This window comes from Mytilus californianus, unplaced genomic scaffold (assembly GCF_021869535.1).
Source record: "Mytilus californianus isolate M0D057914Y unplaced genomic scaffold, xbMytCali1.0.p SCAF_7, whole genome shotgun sequence".
Lineage (NCBI taxonomy): Eukaryota > Metazoa > Mollusca > Bivalvia > Mytilida > Mytilidae > Mytilus > Mytilus californianus.
The window spans coordinates 77,835,245-77,861,121 of NW_026262723.1; the positions used below are offsets into that span (position 1 = coordinate 77,835,245).

At 31.8% G+C, this 25,877-nt stretch overlaps 1 protein-coding gene across 9 annotated transcripts; it reads left to right on the forward strand.

The window, feature by feature from the left end:
* Window positions 1-15: 15 nt before the first annotated feature.
* Window positions 16-25,652, forward strand: LOC127709060 (SUMO-conjugating enzyme UBC9-B). Of its 9 annotated transcripts, none has more exons than XM_052214400.1 (7): window positions 16-91; window positions 2,613-2,691; window positions 20,522-20,605; window positions 22,593-22,665; window positions 23,631-23,740; window positions 24,541-24,620; window positions 25,500-25,651. In XM_052214400.1, the coding sequence occupies exons 2-7, from the start codon at window positions 2,626-2,628 to the stop codon at window positions 25,567-25,569; spliced, it is 483 nt and encodes a 160-aa protein (XP_052070360.1). In that variant the 5' UTR covers window positions 16-91; window positions 2,613-2,625; the 3' UTR covers window positions 25,570-25,651. The 9 variants fall into 9 exon arrangements, with proteins under 9 accessions (XP_052070360.1, XP_052070357.1, XP_052070358.1 ...); XM_052214397.1 differs by lacking the exons at window positions 20,522-20,605; window positions 22,593-22,665 and adding exons at window positions 7,484-7,567; window positions 12,000-12,072 and having other exon boundaries at window positions 25,500-25,650; XM_052214398.1 differs by lacking the exon at window positions 20,522-20,605 and adding an exon at window positions 7,484-7,567 and having other exon boundaries at window positions 25,500-25,650.
* The last annotated feature ends 225 nt before the right edge of the window (window positions 25,653-25,877 follow it).

A 25,877-nucleotide genomic window follows, 5' to 3' on the forward strand; every position in this document is an offset into this window, starting at 1 on the left:
TAAACATACATCAGACAAACGCTTGACGAGAAGGTGTTCGTTATTGCAAAGCGTCTAATTGATCCGTTCACGTGACATAGTTTTTCCAGCGGTAAGTTTCGTGAAATGAGAAAGGATTTTCCTTTTAAACCATTTGCTCTTTTGAAAAATACATAGAACTGCAGAACTACCCTAACATATATGTACGATTTTACATTTATAACTGTGATCTTTGAATAGATTCTAATTTTTCGTTTTATCGTTCGTTGAATGGTTCATGGGGAAACAGGATACAAATCCAAGTTATTCTTCTTTCTAATCTGTGGAGTAATAATAACAATGAAATTATATTTAATACGAAGCTGATTTATAAACTTTACGTTATATCATCTAATAAAAAACAGAGAGCACAGTGCCACAATCCATTCAGACTTAGTCCCTTTGTCCTGGTTTGCCTTCCCCTAAATAAACGTATTTACACTTTTGGTATTAAGCTGAATTTTGTCTCCTAATAACCTTCTGACGTCAAGCAACAATCACCTATTAACTATGACGTCAAATTTTTATGCCTCCGCCGTAGCGGTGGGGGTATTAAGTTTTACCCTTGTCTGTATGTATGTACGTACGTACGTTCCAAAATTGGTTTCCGTTCTCTAACTTTAGTTTGCCTCAACCAAATGTTATGAAACTTATACACAATGCTTATTACCACAAAACACAGATCAAGTTTGAATTTTGGTGGAGTCACATTAACAGTTCTAGAGTTATGCCCCTTTACAAATGAAAAAATTGTTGAATTTTCAGTTTCCGTTCTCAAACTTTAGTTTGCCTCAACCAAATGTTATAAAACTTATACACAATGCTTATTACCACAAAATACAGATCAAGTTTGAATTTTGGTGTTGTCACTTTAACAGTTCTAGAGTTACACCCGTTTACAAATGGAAAAATTGCTGAATTTTTCGTTTCTGTTCTCTAACTTAAGTTAGCCTGAATCAAATGTTATGAAACTTATACACAATGCTTATTACAAAACTGTACCACAAAACACAGATCAAATTTGAATTTTGGTGGTGTCACTTTTACTGTTCTAGAGTTATGCCCCTTTACAAACAGAAAAAATGCTGAATTTTTCATTTCCGTTCTCTAACTTTAGTTTGCCTCAACCAAATGTTATGAATCTTATATACACAATACTTATTATCACAAAACTCCAATCAAGTACAAATTTGGGTAGTGTCACTTTTACTGTTCTTCAGTTATGTCCCTTTATAACTTTATATGATATGCAAGCGGGGTCATCATCTGTGTCCCATGGACACATTCCCCATTTATTTCGTCATGCTTCAAGATATTGACTTGATATTTGTTTTATAGTTTACACCATGACAAGTTATAGATCAAGTTAGCATTTTGTTCCAGTACAATGAATTTTTAACCGGTAGGGGGCTATGTATTGCGAGGCAATACTCATAGAATGCTTGTTTAAATATCTCATACCATTACTAATTAAATTAGAGACACATGTTAGGGATCCTGTTGAAGGTGGTAGATATTTAAAGAGAAAAAAGGTAGAGTTTGCTTTTAAATACATTTAGTATTCTATGGTTAAATAAAAATGAAAAGGGCATTTCTTTGAATTTAAGCTATTTTTGTTTAAAAATAAAAAGAGCAAAGCCTATTCAAGCAAATATAAAATTCTATGTTAATGCAAGATGTCAATATGGTCAACAAACAAATTTTATATAGATAAAATAAGGATTAGGTTAATATTTATTCAAAACCATGAAAGCTGCAACATTTCTTCCATAATTTAAAACTGCAAAAAGAATAACTTTTAACCTAATGGATTATACATAATCATTTCAATAGAAAAATCAGGTAAATATCCTTGATTAATATCAAAGTAGAAATAGTAATAAAAAGAAAATAAAGTAAAGAAAGACATACTGAAGTTAAACCCAGAAAATTCAATGAAATATAAAAGGACCTTTAAGGTGTGTAAATTGTGGAACTATTTTTAGAGATTGATTGATATTCTTTGGCATTGAGGTGATCACTTTATATTTATTAAAACCTTATGGTCAACAAAATATAATTTGTTTAATGTTTGGCATTTATAAAGAATGATGGTTAAACCACACATATTATAATTCTCGGATCTCTCAAACCAAACAAGCAATCATGTTCAGGTACATTTCTTTTATTAAAGAAAGCAACTTGTTTATTTATGTCTTCTATTAATAATTTAACAATTCGAGTAAACAAACTTATTACTGTGACTTGACTGTAAGTGTTGCTCTCCACCTATTGCAGTTCAATAAAATTCTGACCAAATTGCAATTTGTTTTATCAAACCAAACTGCAACTGGTCAGAAACTTAAACCAACTGCTGCAATAAACTATAGGTACAGTTAAGTCATCAAAGTGCAAGGTTGCCAAAATCAGCCAAAAAGGCTATACAAAATCTGTTCTTCGTTGAACATTCAAATTCGTGATTTACCGTACGTACATCAACAACATCTACGAAAATTATTACCCCACAAATAATAGATTAAATCAACAGTAAGTTTAAATTTATGTAACCAATTTCAACATTTATTAATGAATCAGTATGTACTGTACTTTTGCAGTTGAACTTGTAAGATGTCTGGCATAGCTGTAGGAAGACTAAGTGAAGAAAGAAAAGCTTGGAGGAAAGATCACCCATTTGTAAGTAAAATTATTAATGGACTGAAAATCAAGAAAATGATTTCAAAAAATTACATTCATGACACTGAATTTTGTGTTTTGTTGTTCAGGAAGTACTGTAATTAAAAAAAAAATGCACTGTATTTGTCATTTTAGTATGCCTGCAACAAATAATCTGTAGGAATTAATATAGTAGATTAATCTGTATCAAATTAACATTTTTTTTGTGAGAGTCAGTTGGACGGCAAACGATTTAATGGCTTCTAAGGTCAAGACGTTGGTCACGTAACAAAAGGTCAGAGTTTACGGTTTTTTGGTAAACGTTCATGCCTCATGTTTTTTTTACTCGTATCGTCTTATTTGTACTCGTACATTAATAAAAATCAAAGTGTTCAATTCTTGAGTGAATAAGCTTCATTATTCCTTATAATTATTATTAAAAAGTGTTGTTAAAGTATTCTAAATTCACAAGTGAAGTTAAACTTTTTTTCTGAAAATTTGCGTAGGTCCACGGAAAATTCCTAATTATTCCTTAAATAGGTATGGTAACGTGTTGAGGGGTATAAAATATGAAGCAAAACCATTTTTTACTTGAAATTTTCATGATAATTGATCGTTAATTCACTGGACACGAATTTGTGTCAGCTTATTCATGGCGAAGTGGAGATCAAAGGGAGATAACTCCATGCAAGCATCGTAGGAAATTGCAAGTTCACAACAGTAAATTCAAGTAAAATTAATGATTGTAGTTATATTTCGACACTTTCTTGAATAACTATTCCATATTTCATGATCCTCTACTATTGTAACATTAAAATAGTCATGGAATGGTTGAATATGGCATTTTTCAAGTACTTACAGGTTTTTGAAAACTTGCAAAAGAGAAAATTATACACAACTGGCTTTTCTCTGAAACTTGGGACTTATTGTATATTTTCAAACACCCTTTTGGTAAATGGAATGATACAAGTCTTTGTTTTATTTTCTTTGTATCAATATTCTTAGAAAGGATATGAAAATAAACTTAGTGTTTGTACATGTTGGTTGTTAATAGAACAGTTTTTTAAATATAAATTTCACTCTACTGTAAGACTTCAATTAATTAAATTTTTATATATAAATAAGTATCTAAAATAGAAAGTTTTTAATCTGGTTCACTGAAAATGTTGCATCAGAAATGAGATTTAACAAAGTTATTTAGACTGTAGAACTTATAGATTGTCCCTTTGTATGCTGATCATGATAAATAATGGGGAAAGAAAGAGTGCTATTATAAATTCTAACACAGCATCAATTGTGAACCAATAGTTCTCTCCTTCAGACATTTTAGTTTTCAAGATGCGAGGCTTCCTGATCAATTTACATATTTAAGATTTCACTGTTAAGAGTGGAAAAATAACTTATTGACAGAGATTCTGTATGGAATTGTTTCTCTACAATACATCTATGTTACCAACTATCTTTGTTTTTCTACTATGATCTGCAAAGAGATGGGTTCTTTATGTGTGACCTCAATGATCGTCAGGCATGATTATTGGTAGCCTTTTATCCTGATGCAACAATGGCAAATTCTGAGAAAAGCAAGAACTTTTCAGCAGATCCAGCGACTCTTTTCACAAAAAATCTTAAGAGTAAAAATACTCGTAAGTCATACACATTTCAGTATAACTTACGATCAATTTTAATCTTAAGTTATTTTGTGAAAAGAGTCGCAGGTCTTTTATAAAGAGAAGGGGGTTTATTCCATATAACAGAAAAAATGTATTTGATTTCATGCCAAAAAAATTACATACAAGAGGGGTTTATCAGCCATTTGTCAGCAGAACTTGTGTTACAATTTAACTTTACACTACATTAAAATACGATATGGAAAAAAAGAAAATGTAGACAATACATGTTTCAAAATTGTGAACATTGACATTGAATGAAAAAAAAGTCAATTTGCAGTGGACAGAAGTATAATTTTTTTTATATTATACCTGCTTTAAGATACAGTGGATAGGAACCCCTCTTTTTTTGGACGATCAATGCATTTGAATGAGGACATATAGTTGGAACCCCCCCCTTTATCCTGGGTTAAGAACATCCCCCCCCCCCCTTTAAATTTGGCTGGATCCGCCCCCAAGATAAGAAACTATATAAGATGTACACATTATGTTGCTCGCTCTTAATCAAGAGAAAAAATCTGAACATCCAAAAGTCCAGAAAGGGATTTAAAACATTATAATCAACACAAAGAAAACTGAACAAAAAGCTGTATTGCAAATTTGATATCATGCAGTTCACATCATTCCTATTATTACAAGTTTTTGAATTTTTTTCCTTAAATTTGTATTCAAAAGTCCTACAAACAACTGTTGAGTCCTAACTCTTTACTTAAATTATTGATTGAATAGTGAATGATTAGTTAAGCTGATCAGTCTATAAAGTCTGAAAATGCTTTGTTTAAATAAAACAGTGTTATTATGTCATAAAATATACTGAATCAACTTCAAATTTAATCATAATTCATATTTAACTGCTCTAAAATGCATAGTCAATTGAACTACAAAACAAAAACTTGAGACTACTATAATGTAGAGATTGGTCACTTCCCATGTTATAGTAGTCTCAGACAAAAACAAAGCTGACTTAAAAACAGTATGTTCAGAAATTTTTTGAAGAATAGACAACAATGAGATATTTATTATTCTAATATCAGAAAAATCTCATAGTATCAAATCTGAATGCAAGTTCTTTTTATTGGGATAATCAATTTAATCGCATTATTTACTTTAATAAAATAAAATAATAATTTCTGAATTTACAGTCATGACTTAGCTTGTCAATCTCTGCGCTTAAAAATTTAAGTTTCCTCGGCCTAAATGTCACGAATGTGGTTGAAATACTGACAATTTTGCTAACTTTTACCAAAAATCTCTTTTTTATGACATACATTACAATTTCAGAAAAAGCTGCATAAAGTTATATATGTATCACATATCAGAATGCTAGTTTGTATGCTATCATCATGATTATCATGATTATTGCAATAAGTTGTTATTCAATTAATTAAAAAACATCAATTATTTTTGAACTAATAGCCCAAAATATTAATCTGGAATCAGTACATACATTTGTTTTTTTAAACATCTATATACTATTCATTAGCAGAGAATTCATTAGGGAACTTATTAAAATGAAATTTTGCACAAGACAGTCATGGCAGTTCACAATTACAGTGGTCATTATAAACATAATGACAAAATTTTATTGTTGATAAATGTAAACTGAAATCATTGCAGAATTTTTCTTTCAAATGATTTAATGTTTGTTAGTCACTTAGTACTTTAAATACTTAACCTGTACTAAAATAAAGAGATGTGGCATGATTGCCAATGAGATGACAGACTAAAAACTATCCACCAGAGTCCAAATAATGTGTGTGTCATGTCTGTTAGCAGTTATAAGTCACTTTACAGACATCAACACTGAATACATTTATGGCAGATGAGGAAAAAGAGGAATTGTAGCTTTTTAGCTTACTACATGAGAATATAAGAAATATAATAATATAATAATATAAATAAGGAAATAAGAGAGACATAAAAGACAGGACAACATATAAGGTGTTCCCTTACTATCCTTAGAGGAGCTGCTGTATACTTAGAAAAAAGGATGTTGAGGACTTGGCCACATCAAACAGCATTTTTGACACTACATTATGGACTATTGCAATCTGTCCTATAATGAGTATTAAAATTAATGTCTAGGGTGGGAATTAAACCCATGTATGTTCATATACTCTATTGTTCTCTTTGTACATACATGTATATGAAAAATATCAAATGCAAAAAAATGCTGTAATGTAAATATGGTAATTTACATCATTACAACCTCATTTTTAATAAGGACCTAATAAAGGAAGTCCCTGATGGCCTGAACCTAGCTAGACCTATTTCTTAGGCGGGGTGTATTATATAACTCTTGAAAGTATTAAAATACAATTGTAAAATTAATTTTATCTGCTGTTAAACAATAATAACACAATAGTGGTTATTTCTAAGTATTAAGTAACAACAACGTGCAATTTAGGTAAACAAACATCAATGATCGTGTTTGTCTGCTGTGCTTGAATTCATAACGACCCATCAGGTTTATTTACACGAACTTTTGCTAAAGCAGACAGTTAAACATGTCTGTTTACCTAAAATTCTATAAAAAATGCATTTGCTGTCATGACTTGTGTATGCATGGAAATATAATGAAGATAACATTGATTTTTTACCGTAAAAATGAATACACAAACATTCTTCAGCTATACACATAAAACACATCCCACTTTTGCAACTATGGATGGTAACGTATAGCCACTTTATAACAGTAAATGCCATTGGATAAGCTACCCTACACAGTACATAATATGCAAATTAATGATTGGATACGAATTTGTGTCACCTCTCAAATTGATGGAAAAATGTAAACATTGGAATCCGCCATTTTGACGTAGGAAACAAACTAATTTTCAATCTTGGATTAAAGGACATTGCGCACATTGCCAGCGTATCATGCATAACCAGTCATGTGCAAATATATCTTTTAATTTGTTTTCTACACTTACTATTCTATGTTTTAGTTAATTTAATGTTTTAATTTCCTACAGAACGGAACATCATTCTCAAAGATGCTGTAGAAAAAATTATAGATGGCACTGTTTGTGGGCGTAAACATTTTACATACGGGTACTTTTTGTGTCGACAGATTGACCTTTATCTGTCAGATTCAGGCGTTTGCTGTTCAACTGAGTATGTTTTCATTTTCTTTTCCTTTGCAGGGTTTTGTAGCCAGACCAACAAAAAATCCAGATGGAACATTAAATTTATTGAATTGGGAATGTGCAATACCAGGCAAGAAAGGGGTAAATATTGATTTCATATAGTATTTTGTAAAGATTGGAAGTTTTGATCCAATTTTTGTCCTTAGGCACATAGTTCCCAATATTTCTCATGTCTATGTCAATATGCACAAATGAACTGTACAAATTTTGTTTACCGTAGAAAGGCTTGTATAGTTCGCAGTGGTACATAGTCCGCACCCCCTTCTCCCCACGAAATTTTAGGTAAAAAAACTTTTTGTAACTGTTAGAAAAGGTCTAATGAAACTCCGGTAATTTCAAATCCTGTGCGGTTGTTTGCGGTATTTTCTTGGAAAAACCTGTTTTCCATCATCAAACAGAAGCTGAAACTGCTTGTTAATGATTCTAGAACGCTTCATGATTGTTAAAATAAGTTTAATTCACTTAAAAAACAATTTAGAAACTTGTGTATGTTTAAACAGGAAGTTTAAAAAGCACGTGTAAAAGAAGAAATTAACCGGTGAGAGTCGAAATCCGTACATAACAGATATCACTATAATACGACTTTGAAAGTAAAACAGTTCCATCCTTTTGTAAAACAGTCTTTAATATATCTATCACATTAATGTTTGAAGGGTCTTAAGCTAATACAAACCATATAAGTCAGTATGAAATACCAAAACGGGTACATCTTTAGAGCATTTTTATACGACCGCAAAAAATTTTTGCGGTCGTATATTGGTATGGCGTCGTCGTCCGGCGTCGTCCGAAGACACATTGGTTTTCGCACTCTAACTTTAGTTTAAGTAAATGGATCTCTATGAAATTTTACCATAAGGTTCAATACCACAAAAGGAAGGTTGGGATTGATTTTGGGGGTTATTGTACCAACAGTTAAGGAATTAGGGGCCAAAAAGGGGCCAAAAATAAGCATTTTTGTAACTTCCAGACATAACTTGTGTGTTAGTGTATGGATCTCTCTGACATTGTACCACAAGGTTCCATATCACACAGGGAATGCTGGGATTGATTTTGGGGGTAATTGCCTCAAAATATTAGGAATTAGGGGCCAAAAAGGGGCAAAAAACAAGCATTTTCTAGTTTCATGACAATAACTTGTGTGTAAGTGTATGGATCTTTCTGAAATTGTACTACAAGGTTCCATATCACAAAGGGAAAGCTGGAATTGAGTTTGGAGGTAATTGCCCAAAACGTTTAGGAATAAGGGGCCAAAAAGGGGCCAAAAATAAGCATTTTTCTAGTTTCCAGACAATAACTTGTGTTCAAGTGTATGGATCTCTCTGAAATTGTACCACAAGGTTCCATATCATACAGGGAATGCTGGGATTGATTTTGGGGGTAATTGCCTCAAAATATTAGGAATTAGGGGCCAAAAAAGGGGCAAAAAACAAGCATTTTTCTAGTTTCATGATAATAACTTGTGTGTAAGTGTATGGATCTTTCTGAAATTGTACTACAAGGTTCCATATCACAAAGGGAAAGCTGGAATTGAGTTTGGGGGTAATTGCCCAAAACGTTTAGGAATAAGGGGCCAAAAAGGGGCCAAAAATAAGCATTTTTCTAGTTTCCAGACAATAACTTGTGTTCAAGTATATGGATCTCTCTGAAATTGTACTGCAAGGTACCATACCACAAAGGGAAGGCTGGGATTGAGTTTGGGGGTGATGAATCATAAGGGGGTTGAAAAAATTTGGGGGGGGGGTATTTTTTTTTTTTTCCTTTTTTTTTCTTTTAAAATTTTCCATTTTAAGTTGGTTATTTCTGTTTTATATTTAAAAGCAAATAATAATGATATGGTAGGAGATACACACCAAACAGGATGTGTCAATTATTATATAATAAGTATTGTGCAATAGCAAGAAATTTTCAATTGCACAGTATTGCACAATAGCAAGAAATCTTCAATTGCACAGTATTGCGCAATAGCAAGAAATCTTCAATTGCACAGTATTGTGCAATGGCAAAAAATATCCAATAGCACATTATTGCGCAATAGCAAGAAATTGTCAATTGTACAGTATTGCGCAATAGCAAGAAATATTCAATTGCACAGTATTGTGCAAAAGAAGATACTTCGTATAAATTGCTTATTTCTTGACCAATTTCAATGGGGTTTTATTCTTGAATTCTTGGGGTTCTTTAATATGCTGATTCTAACCGTGTATTAAGTTTTTGGATTTTGGGCCTCATTTTTAAATTGGTCCACATTGAGGTCCAAAGGGTCCAAAATTAAACTTTGTTTGATTTCATCAAAAATTGAATTATTGGGGTTCTTTGATATGCTGAATATAACCATGTATTTAGATTTTTGATTTTTGGGCCCCATTATCAACTTTGTCCACATTGAGGTCAAAAAGGGTCCAAAATTAAACTTTGTTTGATTTCATCAAAAATTTAATTCTTGGGGTTCTTTGAAATGCTGAATCTAACCATGTATTTAGATTTTGGATATTGGACCATAATAGGTGAATGTCCAATTAAAAATTTTTAAGTTCTTAGACCACATTCATTCTGTGTCAGAAACCTATGCTGTGTCAAACAGGGATGGGGTAATCGTAATCTGTAATCGTAATCGATTGTAATTGATTACATTTTTTCCAGTAATCGACAGTAATCTGTAATCGAAGATATTTTCGATTACATGTAATCGTAATTTAATCGATTACAGCAAAAATTATGATGTAATCATCGATTACTTTTCGATTACATTTCGATTACTTTGGTCAAATAGCTTGATGAAATATAATCTATTTTATATGAAAGTATGTATGTATTCATCACTTTATAGTACAGATAAAAATAAAATGTATTGATATGACTTAAGAGTTTATCAAATGCCTTGTTTCTATCTATTGGCTCCAGCTGCTTCAACCAGATCTATCAAATTATACTGTATATATCTAGCTTTTGAAACAAATGACTTTTCTTGCTGGTCAATAATTTAAGACCTTTTATATAAAAATAAGAAAATAGATTTAAATAAAAAATAAGTCTTAAGTTAAAATCTGTACTATATTGCAGTAGTAAGCTTATTTGTATTAAAATTCCTCAAAGCATAATTTTCAATAATAGTTGGAATTTTAGCTTAGAATAGATAAACATTTGATTCATTATAATGTTATGACATAAAAATTACAAAGTACACGGATTCCTTTTGACAATGAACCAATGGCTATGCATTAAAATTCTTGTTCAGAAATAGAGATACATGTATCCAATTTTTGCACAAAAAATATAAAATGTTTATAATTTTGAAATGAGAATACAAAATTCTCAACAAACTTCTTGTCTTTACTAATCAGATAAACAAAGACTTCTAATCAATAAGATGAACACTTTGTTGTTTTGATTTCAATTATGTCTAATTAAGAGGAGATTTACATTATATTGCACCAGGTTATAATTGTACTCCATTGGCAGTATTATAGCCTGTAATTAGGGTTGTCAAAACAAAAGGATTAATTCATGCATGTAATTACAAATTATAAATTTTCATCTCTAAAATTAGCTGAACTAATTAATTATTCTACTTTTTTATAGTTTTTTTTTCAGAGTAAACTTTCAACATTGTAATGAACTATATTCAAATAATATAGCTGTTAATAATGAGTAAAAACAAAAAAACTTTACTTTAGTCAGTATGACAGCAAAAATTTGCAAAAATATGGAGATAATAACCTAAAATATAAAGAAGTGATTGATGCAATGTGATGCCATTGCAAGAACTTTATCACCAATCAGTCATATTGAAAACCAAAATTTCTAGAATTTTTGAATATTTCGGATCCTTAGACAGTAAGAGCTTCCATCTAGAAAACAACTGTCAACATAAAATTTGGAAACAATGCTTTAAATGCTATTTTTGTAAAGTTCAAAATTTCCACTATACATACATTGAACAACATAATTGACTCTGTGTTTAACTTACTTTTTTTAATTTGTAATTTTGTAGCATGTAATTGACAGTAATCGAAAAGTAATGTAATTACTTTTGCTAAAGTAATCGATTGCAATCGATTACATACAAAAATCAGAGTAATCGATTATTAATCGATTACACAAAAATCCTTCAAGTAATCAATTATTAATCGATTACATTTGTCAGTAATCGTGCCCATCCCTGGTGTCAAATATTTAATCACAATCCAAATTCAGAGCTGTATCAAGCTTGAATGTTGTGTCCATACTTGCCCCAACTGTTCAGGGTTCGACCTCTGCGGTCGTATCAAGCTGCGCCCTGCAGAGCATTTTATTTCAAGAATAATGTGTCGAGTAGGATTACTGGTCTTCCTGTTGACTAATACCTTGTTAACTAGATTGTAAAAAATTCTGCTCAGTTTTGTACTATACAGGTTTCATATTCATATCCCATTAACATGTTTTCCTCCTTTATATGCATGTCTTATTTGGGACTGGACCTTAATCACCAATTCATCATCATTATCAAATTATATTACGATATTATTATTTTCAGACACCATGGGAAGGAGGATTATACAGATTACGAATGTTATTTAAAGAAGACTATCCTAGCTCACCTCCTAAATGTAAGATTTGGTGTATTTATAAAGTAGTAATATTATTTCACTCAGACATGGGTAAATTTAATGACCATGTCCTGCAGATTGCATTTGTAATTGAACATTTGGAAACTCAATGTTATTTTTGGGAGTGTTTTTAAAATGCCTATGTGACTGTGAATCATCAGATAAAGTTTCTTCGTTATAAAATTGAATGGAACTGTTAAACACAATACATGTACTCTGTAATTGCCATAGTCAAACAGACAACTACAATACACTACAATACCAGATACAAATGATAAATAGTAATCACACTGTTTATCAAAAAAGATGATTTACTCCTGACTGAAATGTTAACATGGATGAATTGGTAACATTTTGGTCTGTATTATCAATGTCATTAGTTTGGACTTAATAAAGATTGATTATCAAACTTCATTGTGCCTATATATGTTATATAACTCTGTTCAGCTCTTCTTTAAATTTCTTATTATGGCTTTATGACATCATAATGTTTTTGACCTGATATTGATAAGTTTGACCCAAAATTATCAAGTCCTCTTCCATTTTGCTGGTAAAACAAAGAAAAACTTGATTATGTCATGAAAAACAATCCCTAAATCAATTATAAGATTTTCATCATATTGATATTGTCAAATTTCAGCTGCTCTACCTAGTATGAAGCCTTATTGAACTCCTTTGCTGCACTCACTAAAAAGCTTCATATTGTGATTTGCAAATGACATTTAACCATATCAATATGCTTATTTCTTCAATTTATTGTTTTCTGTTGCAGGTAAATTTGAACCTCCACTATTCCATCCCAATGTTTATCCATCAGGAACAGTTTGTCTTTCACTGCTAGACGAAGAAAAAGATTGGAGGCCTGCAGTTACAATAAAACAGGTTTGTTAAACAGTAATTTGGCAAAAAAATTATACTTGACAGAAAAAAAGGGTAGGTAGGTAAAAGGATTTTTATTTTTATAGTCCCGCAACTTAGTGGTTGGGGCCATATAATTTTACCCTCGTCTGTCATTCCGCAACAAACAATTATACAGACTTTTTTTTTAAACGTCTTCACATATTGCACTGATTTTTTGCTGAAATTACAGGCTTTAGACTTTGAAAATTTCGTGAAAATAAGAGTTATACAGACTTTTTTCTAAATGCCTTCACATCTTGAGCTCTATTTTAGTATGCGATTATCAAATTTCCACTCCTAAAAATGGCTTCAAGTTTTTTTTGTGATCGGGGCCATTCATGTCGCTTAGACACATTTTGTTTATTTATACTTTACATACATATAGACTATTCAGGGAAATGTTCTGAACTTTTACTGTTTAACCACAAATGTCTAGACATTAACACTGCTTGACCAGAAATGCCTTCAAATGTGTTAGGGTATGCATGAAATGTATAGGGTAGGTAGGAAGGCAGGAAACTACTACATTGCTTTTGGTCTCAGTAGTCATCAGTATACATGGGCATTTACGTCATTTTAATAGATCAATATGTAAAATTACTATGAAAAATCTTTACTTGTGAGAATTTGCAAGTATTACACTTTCTGTATTAGTATCCAACCAAACTAATTAAATTACTTCAAAATACAATACGCTGAACACTGAAGAATACTGAAAAGAATTCTTTGAGAAATAATATTAATAATGGTACATTTATGATTGACAGATTTTACTGGGAATACAGGAATTATTGAATGAACCTAACATTAAAGATCCAGCACAGGCAGAGGCATATACAATTTATTGGTAGGTATAACATGTTATTACCAAAACCGTCAGGCATGTTTTTGTATAAAAAAAATTCTGATGAAGATGTTTAAAGAAAAGTAAAACAAAAATACTCAACTAGAAAATACTAAATTCATAAAAGGGAAGTCCATAAAAACTGACAAAATCAAATGTTATCAACCAACGGCACAAGTGAAAAACAACTGTTATATTCCTGACTTGACACAGGCATTTTCCAAAAAAACTTAAAGACTTATAAGCATGTGAGAAGTCTCAAGATGGGATCAAAATTCCAAAAGGAAATATTTATGGATAGTGACCAGAAAAAGGACAGTCCAATTCAGAATTGACATAAGTTTGGTTACTCATAAAAATAGAAATACTTTCAAAGTAAATTTTTGGTCACTAAATGAAATAAACTTTGATAGCAAAAAGTAAAAAAAAATCTTTGTATTTATTAATACAACCAAAAAACCAAGTATTATGGATTAAACGATTATCTGTTCTTATCTTATGATATATCTATATCATATAGAGATTTATCTTGCTTTTGACAAAAGCTACTCTATAAATTGAGAAGCAGAGAGCAAGCTTATATGGGGCAATATGCACTACTGACTGACAGTATTTAGATCATATACCATCATGTTATACACTTACAAAATAAAATCTGAATATTGTCAAGATTTATGTTTTGAGGGTTGTTTCTGATGTGGCTTTACTGTTAGGGTCTTTTTAAAGAAGAACAAAAAAAGGGGCGAATTGTTAAAAAAATTTTTTTTATAAGATATCTTATGTTTTCTTTTAGTCAAAACAGAACAGAATATGAAAGGCGAGTAAAAGAACAAGCTTCCAGATTCAGGGATCCTTCATTGTAGAACTTTTTATTCTTGTGTAAATTGTTTGTACATATTGTAAACTTATTTTGTAAAACAAGCCTCCATCGTTTATTAAGAAAATGAGTGACTATTAATCATCAGAAAATAAGTAGAACTTGAACTTTTAATCTTCAAATATCTATCTTAGAACTAAGCTGTCATATATGGGTTATAAGTGATGAAGTTGGAAAGGAAAAAAAAAACTATATTGCTACTGAAGCTATGACTATTGAAATATTTTATTAAGGAAAGAATGCATATCTTAAATCAAAAATGATATACATGATACTTTATGAACTCTGCGAGAGTTCAATTAATTCTTACATCATAGAATCTCTTGTAATGTCATCATGTTAAATGTTGTATAGCAGATTAAATTTCATGATGTATTTGTGTTCTTCATTTATAACTAAGAGATGGAAATTGAAATAATTCAAGCACTCCTACCAACACCTGTCAGACTTACATTCCAGAACAAAGTTGTAATATGTAGTAACATTTTCATGCATAATCTCTTACTTTGAATATGTTTGCTGCAAGGCATAATGCCCATTTGAGTTTGACAGCAATACCCTGTTGATTGACTCTAAATTACCATTCATTGTGCTAAAATGATTTCTGATGCCTGAAATTTGTGCGACCCAATATTCATGGTTATTCCATCCATGTGTTAACAATTTAGTGTTAAAATGGTCTTTGAGACTCCATTCTTCTATTTTATCATTCAGTTGGATAAATTATCATTTGTTCTATCCTACCATTTAATATTAAAATGATCCTCATAGACTGATATTTATTTAACTGTCGCAGGAGGTGTTGGGTTCAAACCCCGGCGAGGTCAAACCAAAGACTTTTAAAATTGGAAATTGCTGCTTCTCCGGTAAGCACACGGCATTGAGGAGTAAGAGCAAAGACTGGTTTGCTCAGAGTTAGAATAATGTGTCAAGGTAAGGTGACATGCAGTGTCTTCCTGCAGACTGTTACCTTGTGAGCTAGCTTGTTAAATATCTGGCTCAGCGAGTTAGTCTAGTACAAAGCAGGGTTAATATTCATATTACATTAACATGTTCTCGTCTTGAATATGCATACCATTTGGTGTTTAAAGTAATAGCTGGGCTGATATTTTTCCATCTCACCATGCTATTTCAAAACCTTACAATTAGTCCACCTGAAACTTTGTGGGTAAATTAAAAAAGCAATATCAAAGATTGACAAAATTTTGTCCAAACATTCAAATTTTAAATGATCACTTCAGCCCAATATTTGTCCCATTCGAACAGTCATTGTTTGGATGGTAGCCATAGCCTAATATTTATCCCATTCAATATTAAATTGATATCTGTGACATATGTTCCATTTTCTCTTATTGTGTCTGGATTTATTGAATTTCGTTCTTATGTGAAAATAATAAAAAGTTGAGGACATGGTTTAACATCTGTCTGTTGGAAAACTATAGATGGTTACAAAAATTATCCCTACAGATGGAACTCTTCAATATTTAGAATTCTCTGCAGGACCATATTAATTAATTCAGACAGAAATAAAATGCTCCACAGGGTGCAGTTTGATACGACTGCAGATGTCGAACCTTGAACAGTTGGGGCAAGTGTGAACACAACATTGAAGCTTGATACAGCTATGAATTTGGATTGTGATTAAAGTATTTGACACAGCATAGGTTTCTAACACAGAATGAATGTGGTCTAAGAACTTAAAAATTTGAAATGGGACAATACCCATTATGGTCCAATATCCAAAATATAAATACATGATTAGAATCAGCTTATCAAAGCACCCCAAGAATTCAATTTTTAATGATATCAAATAAAGTTTAATTTTGGACCCTTTGGACCTCAATGTGGACCAATTTGATAACAGGGCCCAAAATCTAGATACAGTTAGATTCAGCATTTCAAAGAACCCAATATATTCAACTTTTGTTGAAATCAAACAGTTTAATTTTGGATCCCAATTTTGACCAACTATAAAACTGGGCCTAAAATCAATAAACTGTTAACACAGAGATATGTCTCGCCTTTTTTGTAATTTTGATAATGCAAATGTTGAAATTAAAATAGCAATACTTGAACACGTTAGTTATGCAAATATTCCAAGTCAATGAACCATGACTGAAGGTACATGACTAAACAATCTCCATGGAAATGAGATGTGCTAATGCTTATACAACTGCATACCAGTTAACATTGGCCTACCACTAATGGTTCCCCTTAAACTGACCTAATCACAAACCTATACATGTAAACTAAGCAAAAGTTTCTTAGTCAACAGACCATGACTGAGGGGGGTGAGGCCAACTAATCTCCATGGAAATAAGATATGCCAATGCTTATACAACTGCATACCAAACATCATTGACCTACCACTAGTGGTTCCCCATAAACTAGACCTAATCACAAACTAATACGTTGTTGAAACTGGAAACAGCATGCCTGTGTCTGGCTTTTTGACTCCGTCAAGGCGAGACAAAAATCTAAATACATGTCTGGATTCAGCATACCAAAGAACCCCAAGAATTCAATTTTTGTTAAAGTCAAACTAACTTTAATTTTGGATCCTTTGGATCTTAATGTGGACAATTTGAAAACGACCATAACTCAAAAATCTAAATACAGTTAAGACTCAGCATATGAAAGAACTCTTAAGAATTTAATTTTGTTGAAATCAAACAAAGTTTAATTTTGGACCCTTTGGACCTTAATGTGGACCAATTTCAAAACAGCGCCTAAACTTTAAAATATAAAAACGGTTAGATTCAGCATATCAAAGAACTCCATTCAATTTATGATAAAATCAAACAAAGTCTTATTTTGGACCCTTTGGACCTCAATGTAGACCAATTTTAAAACAGGCCCCAAAATCCAAAATATTAATACACAGTTAGATTCAGCATATTAAAGAACCCTTGACTTTGAAACATTTCAACAGAGGTTTATTGGCACTGCACCTTCAAGTCATGGTTCCTGACTTTGAAAATTTTGCATAGTTGACATGTTAAAGTATTGCCATTTGTTCCCAACATTTGGTTTGTAATACATGTATCATAATATCATAAAGGCAAGACACATCTCTGGGTTGACAGTTTATCTCCAACAAAGCAAGATAAATGCTACGCTGGATGCAGCTTGATATGACCGCAGAGGTTGAACCCTGAACAGTTGAGGCAAGTATTGTTTTATAAACAAATTTTCTGTTATAATCTAGTTAGTTACTTATTTATTAGTCATGTTGATGGTAATTATGCGTGAATTGTGTAAACAGTTTTTAGTAATGAACAAAACTTGCACCCTGGTCTTTTTTGCTGAAAAGTAAATTTTTACAAAAATATAAACTGAAGATAATATTAACACTATGACACTTATCTTCTCATGTTATATAGTGTAATAGAAAGAATTGCTCCACAACTCTCAAACATACATTAACACACATGGCACACATTTCAAAAGTTCTCAAGTGAAAAACACTGAAATTGATATCTGGTAAAGAATATTGCTCATGCATTCTACATGTCTGTCTGGCTTGGTTTATCTGACCTTGACCTCATATTCATGAATCATTGATAATGTTAAGTTTATGTGATACTTGTAGTAAAAGCTTATCTTTAGGACTGTCAACATAAAATCAATCATGGTTAGTGAAGCAGGTGAGACATTTCAGCTTGTGTACTCTTGTTAAGTTTTGAGGTGATTATTTCACACCTATTTTTCATGAGAATTGTAATTAAAATTGATATACATGTAGAAACTATGGTTTTCCCTTTGATTTGGCCTTGATATTTGTTATTAAAGGGAGCATCCTTTACAAAACTAAGTCCCATTTATTGGATAATTTGTTTCTGAGGGAATGCATAGGTCTCCATAGATGAAAGGTGAAAGGAGTTTGGTACCCAGCAGTTAAAACAGTATATCTTCTAACTGGAGGCATATATAAAAAAATATGAGACACTATTTTAGTAGCTTGTGAATTGTGAACATTAAAGGGATGAAACCAAATTTTTACAATCCTTTGATTTAATAATGCTTTTTTTCATTCAAATTGACAGAGTAGTTATTTGGCAGTTAATGAGCTACATTTTTTAATTGATCATTATTAAAAAAACTTTATCCACAGATTTAGAAAGAGTAATGTAAAGAGATTTAAAATCCATTGTGTTGCTTCTGAGTATTTAATCTTTAAGACTGTTGGTTGGAGTAATAAAAGTCAGACTGTAGTGCTTATTTAAATATCTCATACCATTACTAATTAAATTAGAGACACATGTTAGGGATCCTGTTGAAGGTGGTTGATATTTAAAGAGAAAAAAGGTAGAGTTTGCTTTACATATACTATTCTATGGTTAAATAAAAATGAAAAGGGCATTTCTTTGAATTTAAGCTATTCTTATTTAAAAATAAAATGAGCAAAGCCCATTTAAGCAAACATAAAATTCTATGTTATTGCACGATGTCAACAAACAAGAAATTTCTAAAATTTAAAATCTTATATAGAAAAAATAAGGTTAAGGTTAATATTTATTCAAAACTACAACATTTCTTCCATAATTTAAAACTGCAAAAAGAATAACTTTTAACCTTATGGATTATACATTATCATTTCAATAGAAAAATCCAGTAAATATCCTTAATCATTATCAACGTATAAATAGGAATAAAAAGAAAATAAAGTAAAGAAAGACATACTGTAGTTAAACCCAGAAAATTCAATAAAATTTAAAAGGACCTATTAGGTGTGTAAATTGTGGAACTATTTTAGAGACTGATTGATATTCCTTGGAATTGAGGTGATCAGTTTATATTTATTAAAACCTTATCAGTGGCGTATCCAGAGGGGGGGTTCCGGGGGTTGGAACCCCCCCTTTTTTTTGGACGATCAATGCATTTGAATGGGGACATATAGTTGGAAACCCCTTTACCCTGGGTTGGGAACCCCCCCTTTTTAAAATGGCTGGATCCGCCCCTGCTTATGGTCAACAAAATATAATTTGTTTAATGTTTGGCGTTTATAAAGAATGATGGTTAAACCACACATCTTTATATTATAATTCTCGGATCTCTCAAACCAAACAAGCAATCATGTTCAGGTACATTTCTTTTATTAAAGAAAGCAACTTGTTTATTTATGTCTTCTATTAATAATTTAACAATTTGGGTAAACAAACTTATTACTGTGACTTGACTGTAAGTGTTGCTCTCCACCTATTGCAGTTCAATCAAATTCTGACCAAATTGCAATTTGTTTTATCAAACCAAACTTCAACAGGTCAGAAATTTAAACCAACTGCTGCAATATTATCTACAGTTCAAAGTGCAAGGTTGCCAAAGTCAGCTAAAAAGTCTATAAAAAGTTTGTTCTTCTTTGAACCTTCAAATTCATGATTTACCTACATCCACAACATCTACAAAAATTGTTACGCCACAAATAGTAGATTAAATCAACAGTAAGTTTAAATTTATGTAACCAATTTCAACATTTATTAATGAATCAGTATGTACTGTACTTTTGCAGTTGAACTTGTAAGATGTCTGGCATAGCTGTAGGAAGACTAAGTGAAGAAAGAAAAGCTTGGAGGAAAGATCACCCATTTGTAAGTAAAATTATTAATGGATGGAAAATCAAGAAAATGATTTAAAAAAATTACATTCATGACACTAAATTTTGTGTTTTGTTGTTCAGGAAGTACTGTAATTTAAAAATAGTGCGCTGTATTTGTCATTTTAGTATGCCTGCAACAAATATTCTGTAGGAATTAATATAGTTGAATAATCTGTATCAAATTAACATACTTTTTTGAGATAGTATGTTTTCATTTTCTTTTCCTTTGCAGGGTTTTGTAGCCAGACCAACCAAAAATCCAGATGGAACATTAAATTTATTGAATTGGGAATGTGCAATACCAGGCAAGAAAGAGGTAAATATTGATTTTATATAGTTTTTTGGAAAGGTTAGAAGTTTTGTTCCAATTTTTATACAACCGCAAAAAAATTTTGCGGTCGTATATTGGTATGACGTTGGCGTCATTGTCGTCGTTGTCGTCGTCGTAGTCCGAAGACACATTTGTTTTCGCACTCTAACTTTAGTTTAAGTGAATGGATCTCAATACAACAAAAGGATGGTGGGGATTGATTTTTGGGGTTATGGTACCAACAGTTAAGGAATAAGGGGCCAAAAAGGGGCCAAAAATAAGCATTTTTGTAACTTCCAGACATAACTTGTGTGTTAGTGTATGGATCTCTCTGACATTGTACCATAAGGTTCCATATCACAAAGGGAATGCTGGGATTGATTTTGGGGGTAATTGCCTCCAAATTTTAGGAATTAGGGGCAAAAAAGGGGCAAAAAACAAGCATTTTTCTAGTTTCATGACAATAACTTGTGTGTAAGTGTATGGATCTCTCTGACATTGTAACACAAGGTTCCATATCACAAAGGGAATGCTGTGATTGATTTTGGGGGTAATTGCCTCCAAATTTTAGGAATTAGGGGCCAAAAAGGGGCCAAAAACAAGCATTTTTCTAGTTTCATGACAATAACTTGTGTTAAAGTGTATGGATCTTTATGAAATTGTACTACAAGGTTCCATATCACAAAGGGAAAGCTGGAATTGAGTTTGGGGGTAATTGCCCAAAACGTTATGGAATAAGGGGCCAAAAAGGTGCTAAAAATAAACATTTTTCTAGTTTCCAGACAATAACTTGTGTTCAAGTGTATGGATCTCTCTGAAATTGTACTTCAAGGTACCATACCACAAAGGGAAGGCTGGGATTAATTTTGGGGGTAATTGCCTCAAAATTTTAGGAATTAGGGGCCATAAAGGGGCAAAAAAACAAGCATTTTTCTAGTTTCAGGACAATAACTTGTGTCTAAGTGTATTGATCTTTATGAGTTGTACTACAAGGTTCCATATCACAAAGGGAAAGCTGGGTTTGAGTTTAGGGGTAATTGCCCTAAAAGTTTAGGAATTTGGGGCCAAAAAGGGGCCAAAAAACAAGCATTTTTCTAATTTCCAGACAATAACTTGTGTTCAAGTGTATGGATCTTTCTGAAATTGTACTGCAAGGTACCATACCACAAAGGAAAGGCTGGGATTGAGTTTGGGGTGATGAATCATAAGGGGGTTCAAAAAATTGGGGGGGGGGGGATTTTTTTTCCTTTTTTTTCTTTAAAATTTTCCATTTTAAATTGGTTATTTCTGATTTATATATAAAAGCAAATAATAATGATATGGTTTGAATAGGTAAATTAAAAATTTTAAGTTCTTAGACCACATTCATTCTGTGTCAGAAACCTATGTGTCAAATATTTAATTACAATCCAAATTCAGTGCTGTATCAAGCTTGAATGTTGTGTCCATACTTCCCCCAACTGTTCAGAGTTCGACCTCTGCGGTCGTATCAAGCTGTGCCCCAGCGGAGCTTTTTATTGTCCTTAGGCAAATAGTTCTCAATATTTATCATGTCTATGTCAATATGCACAAGTGAACTGTAAAAATTTTGTTTACATCTTTAGAGCATTTTTTTTAAGAATGAATGTTATTAGTTTTGTCAATTTACTGCCTTGTTTTGTCTTTTTAACCCAGACTGGGTCAAACCAAACACTTGAAAATTGATATTTGTAGCTTCTATGCTTTGCACACAGCATTTAGGAGCAAGAGCTAAGACTGGTTGGCTTTAGGTAAAAATAATGTGTCGAGTAGGATTACAGGTCTTCCTGTTGACTAATACCTTGTTAACTAGATTGTAAAAAATCCTGCTCAGTTTTGTACTATACAGGTTTCATATTTATATCACATTAACATGTTTTCCTCCTTATATATGCATGCCGTATTTGGGACTGGACCTTAATCACCAATTCATCATCATCATCATCAAATTATATTACGAAATTATTATTTTCAGACACCATGGGAAGGAGGATTATACAGATTACGAATGTTATTTAAAGAAGACTATCCTAGCTCACCTCCTAAATGTAAGATTTGGTGTATTTATAATGTAGTAATACTATTTCACTCAGACATGGGTGAATTTAATGACCATGCATGTCCTGCCACGGGTGGGTCCAGGATTTTAGGTTAGGGGGGAGGGGGTGCAAAGTTAAAATTTTGCCGAGCTGAGCGAGGCGCCAACTTATTTTTTTTTGGGTAAAATTATCGAAATATTCTTTATTAAGCTGAGGACAACCCAATGCTTTGCAAAATTTAGGGGGCGCATGTCTGCCACGCCCCCGCATGAATCCGCCCCTGCCTGCTAGTTGCATTTGTAATTGAACATTTGGTAACTCAATGTTATTTTGGGGAGTGTTTAATACCTTAGTGACTAAATCATCAGATGAACAAAGTTTCCCTTCTTTATAAAATTGAGTGAAACTGTTAAACACAACATGTATTCCGTAATTGCCATAGTCAAACAGACAACTACAATACCAGTAGTTATCACAGTTTATCAAAAAAGATGATTTACTCCTGCTGAAATGTTAACATGGATGAATTGGTAACATTTTGGTCTGTATTATCAATGTCATTAGTTTGGACTTAATAAAAATTGATTATCAAACTTCATTGTGACTATATATGTTATATAACTCTGTTCAGCTCTTCTTTTAATTTCTTATTATGGCTTTATAAGAATGTTTTTGACCCAAAATTATCAAGTCCTCTTCCATTTTGCTGGTAAAACTAAGAAAAACTTGATTCTGTCATGAAAAACAATGCCTAAATCAATTATAAGATTTTCATCATATTGATATTGTCAAATTTCAGCTGCTCTACCTAGTATGAAGCCTTTTTGAACTCCTTTGCTGCACTCACTCGTCAAAAAGCTTCATATTGTGACTTGCACATGACATTTACGCGATAACTGTATCAATATGCAAAAAAACCTGATAATCATAACATTAACTTGCTTATTTCTTTAATTTATTGTTTTCTGTTACAGGTAAATTTGAACCTCCACTATTCCATCCCAATGTTTATCCATCAGGAACAGTTTGTCTTTCACTGCTAGATGAAGAAAAAGATTGGAGGCCTGCAGTTACAATAAAACAGGTTTGTTAAACAGCAATTTGGCAAAAAAATTATACTTGGCAGATAAAAAGGGAAGGTAGGTAAAGGGATTTTTATTTTTATAGTCCCGCCACTAAGTGGTCAGGGCCATATAATTTTACCATTGCCTGTCATTCCGCAACAAACAATTATACAGACTTTTTTCTAAACATCTTCACATATTATGCTGATTTTTTGCTGAAATTACAGGCTTTGAACTTTGAAAATTTCTTGAAAATAAGAGTTATACAGGCTTTTTTCTAAACGCCTTCACATCTTGAGCTCATTTTTAGTATGTGATTATCATATTTCCACTCCTAAAAATGGCTTCAAGCTTTTTTTGTGATCGGGGCCATTTGTGTCGTTTAGACACTTTTGTTTATTTATACTTTACATACATGTAGACTATATAGGGAAATGTTCTGGACTTTAAGTTTAACCAAAAATGTCTGGACTTTAACACTGCTTGACCAGAAATGACTTCAAATGTGTTAGGGTATGCATGAAATGTGTTAGGTTAGGTAGGAAGGCAGGAAACTACTACATTGCTTTTGGTCTTAATAGTCATCAGCATACATGGGCATTTATAAAATTTTGATAGATCAATATTTTAAAATTATTATGAAAAATCTTTACTTGTGAGAATTTGCAAGTATTACACTTTCTGTATCTAACCAAATTACTTCAATTACTTCAAAATACAATTTTAAATCAAGTGTTTAAGCTCGCTGAACACTTAAAAATACTAGAAAGAAATCTTTGAGAAATAATATTATTATAAATGGTACATTTATGATTGACAGATTTTAATGGGTATACAGGAATTATTGAATGAACCTAACATTAAAGATCCAGCACAGGCAGAGGCATATACAATTTATTGGTAGGTATACAATATAAATACAATGCAAATATTTTTATTATAGTGACATTGTGTATGACAAAAATATGTACAATATTGAAATATATTTCAATTACATTACACCCGGGTATAACATGTAATTACCAAAACCGTCAGGCATGTTTTTGTATAAAAAAAATTCTGATGAAGATGTTTAAAGAAAAGTGAAACAAAAATACTGAACTAAAAAACACTAAATTCATAAAGGGGAAGTCCATAAAAACTGACAAAATCAAATGTTGTCAACCAACAGCACAAGTAAAAAACATATTCCTGACTTGACACATGCATTTTCCAAAGAAAACTTAAAGACTTATAAGCATGAGAGAAGTCTCTAGATTGGATCAAAATTCCAAAAGGAAATCTTCATGGATAGTGACCAGAAAAGGACAGTCCAATACAGAATGGACATAAGTTTGGTTACTCATAAAAATAGAAGTACCTTCAAATTAAATTTTTTGTCACTAAATGAAATAAACTTAGTTAAACTAACAAAAAGTAAAAAATTCTTTGTATTTATTAATACAACCAAGAAACCAAGTATTATGGACCAAAAGATTATATGTTCTTATGTTATGATATAGAGATTTATCTTGCTTTTGACAAAAGCTACTCTAATTGATAAGCAGAGACCAAGCTTATATTGAGCAGTATGCACTACTGACCGACAGTATTTAGATCATATACCATCATGTTATACACTTACAAAATAAAATCTGAATATTGTCAAGATTTATGTTTTGAGGGTTGTTTCTAATGTAGCCTAATTTACTGTTTATAGGGTCTTTTTAAAGAACAACAAAAAAAGGGGTGAATTATTACTATAATTTTTTTTATAAGATATCTTATGTTTTCTTTTAGTCAAAAAAGTACAGAATATGAAAGGCGAGTAAAAGAACAAGCTTCCAGATTCAGGGATCCTTCATTGTAGAACTTTTTATTCTTGTGTAAATTGTTTGTACATATTGTAAACTTATTTAGTAAAACAAGCCGCCATCCTTTAGGGAGCTACCATTTGATTTTTATGGGGGGGGGGGGCTAGGATAAAAAATGTTGTCCTGCATTTTTTTTAATTGTAATCTCTGTCCTGCCTTTTTATTTTTCACTCTATTTGGTCCTGCTTTTTTTTTTATTAGTTTATCCTAACTTTTTTTACATAAATTGTCATCCTGCCTTTTTTACATCCTAGCCCCCCCCCCCCCCCCCCCCCCCCCCCCCATAAAAATCAAATGGTAGCTC

Coding starts and splice junctions, on each gene's coding strand:
- LOC127709060 (XM_052214400.1), top strand. CDS start 2,626: ATGTCTGGCATAGCTGTAGGAAGACTAAGTGAAGAAAGAAAAGCTTGG. Junction 23,741..24,540: donor CTGCAGTTACAATAAAACAG/GTTTGTTAAACA, acceptor TATGATTGACAG/ATTTTAATGGGTATACAGGA. Junction 24,621..25,499: donor GAGGCATATACAATTTATTG/GTAGGTATACAA, acceptor GTTTTCTTTTAG/TCAAAAAAGTACAGAATATG.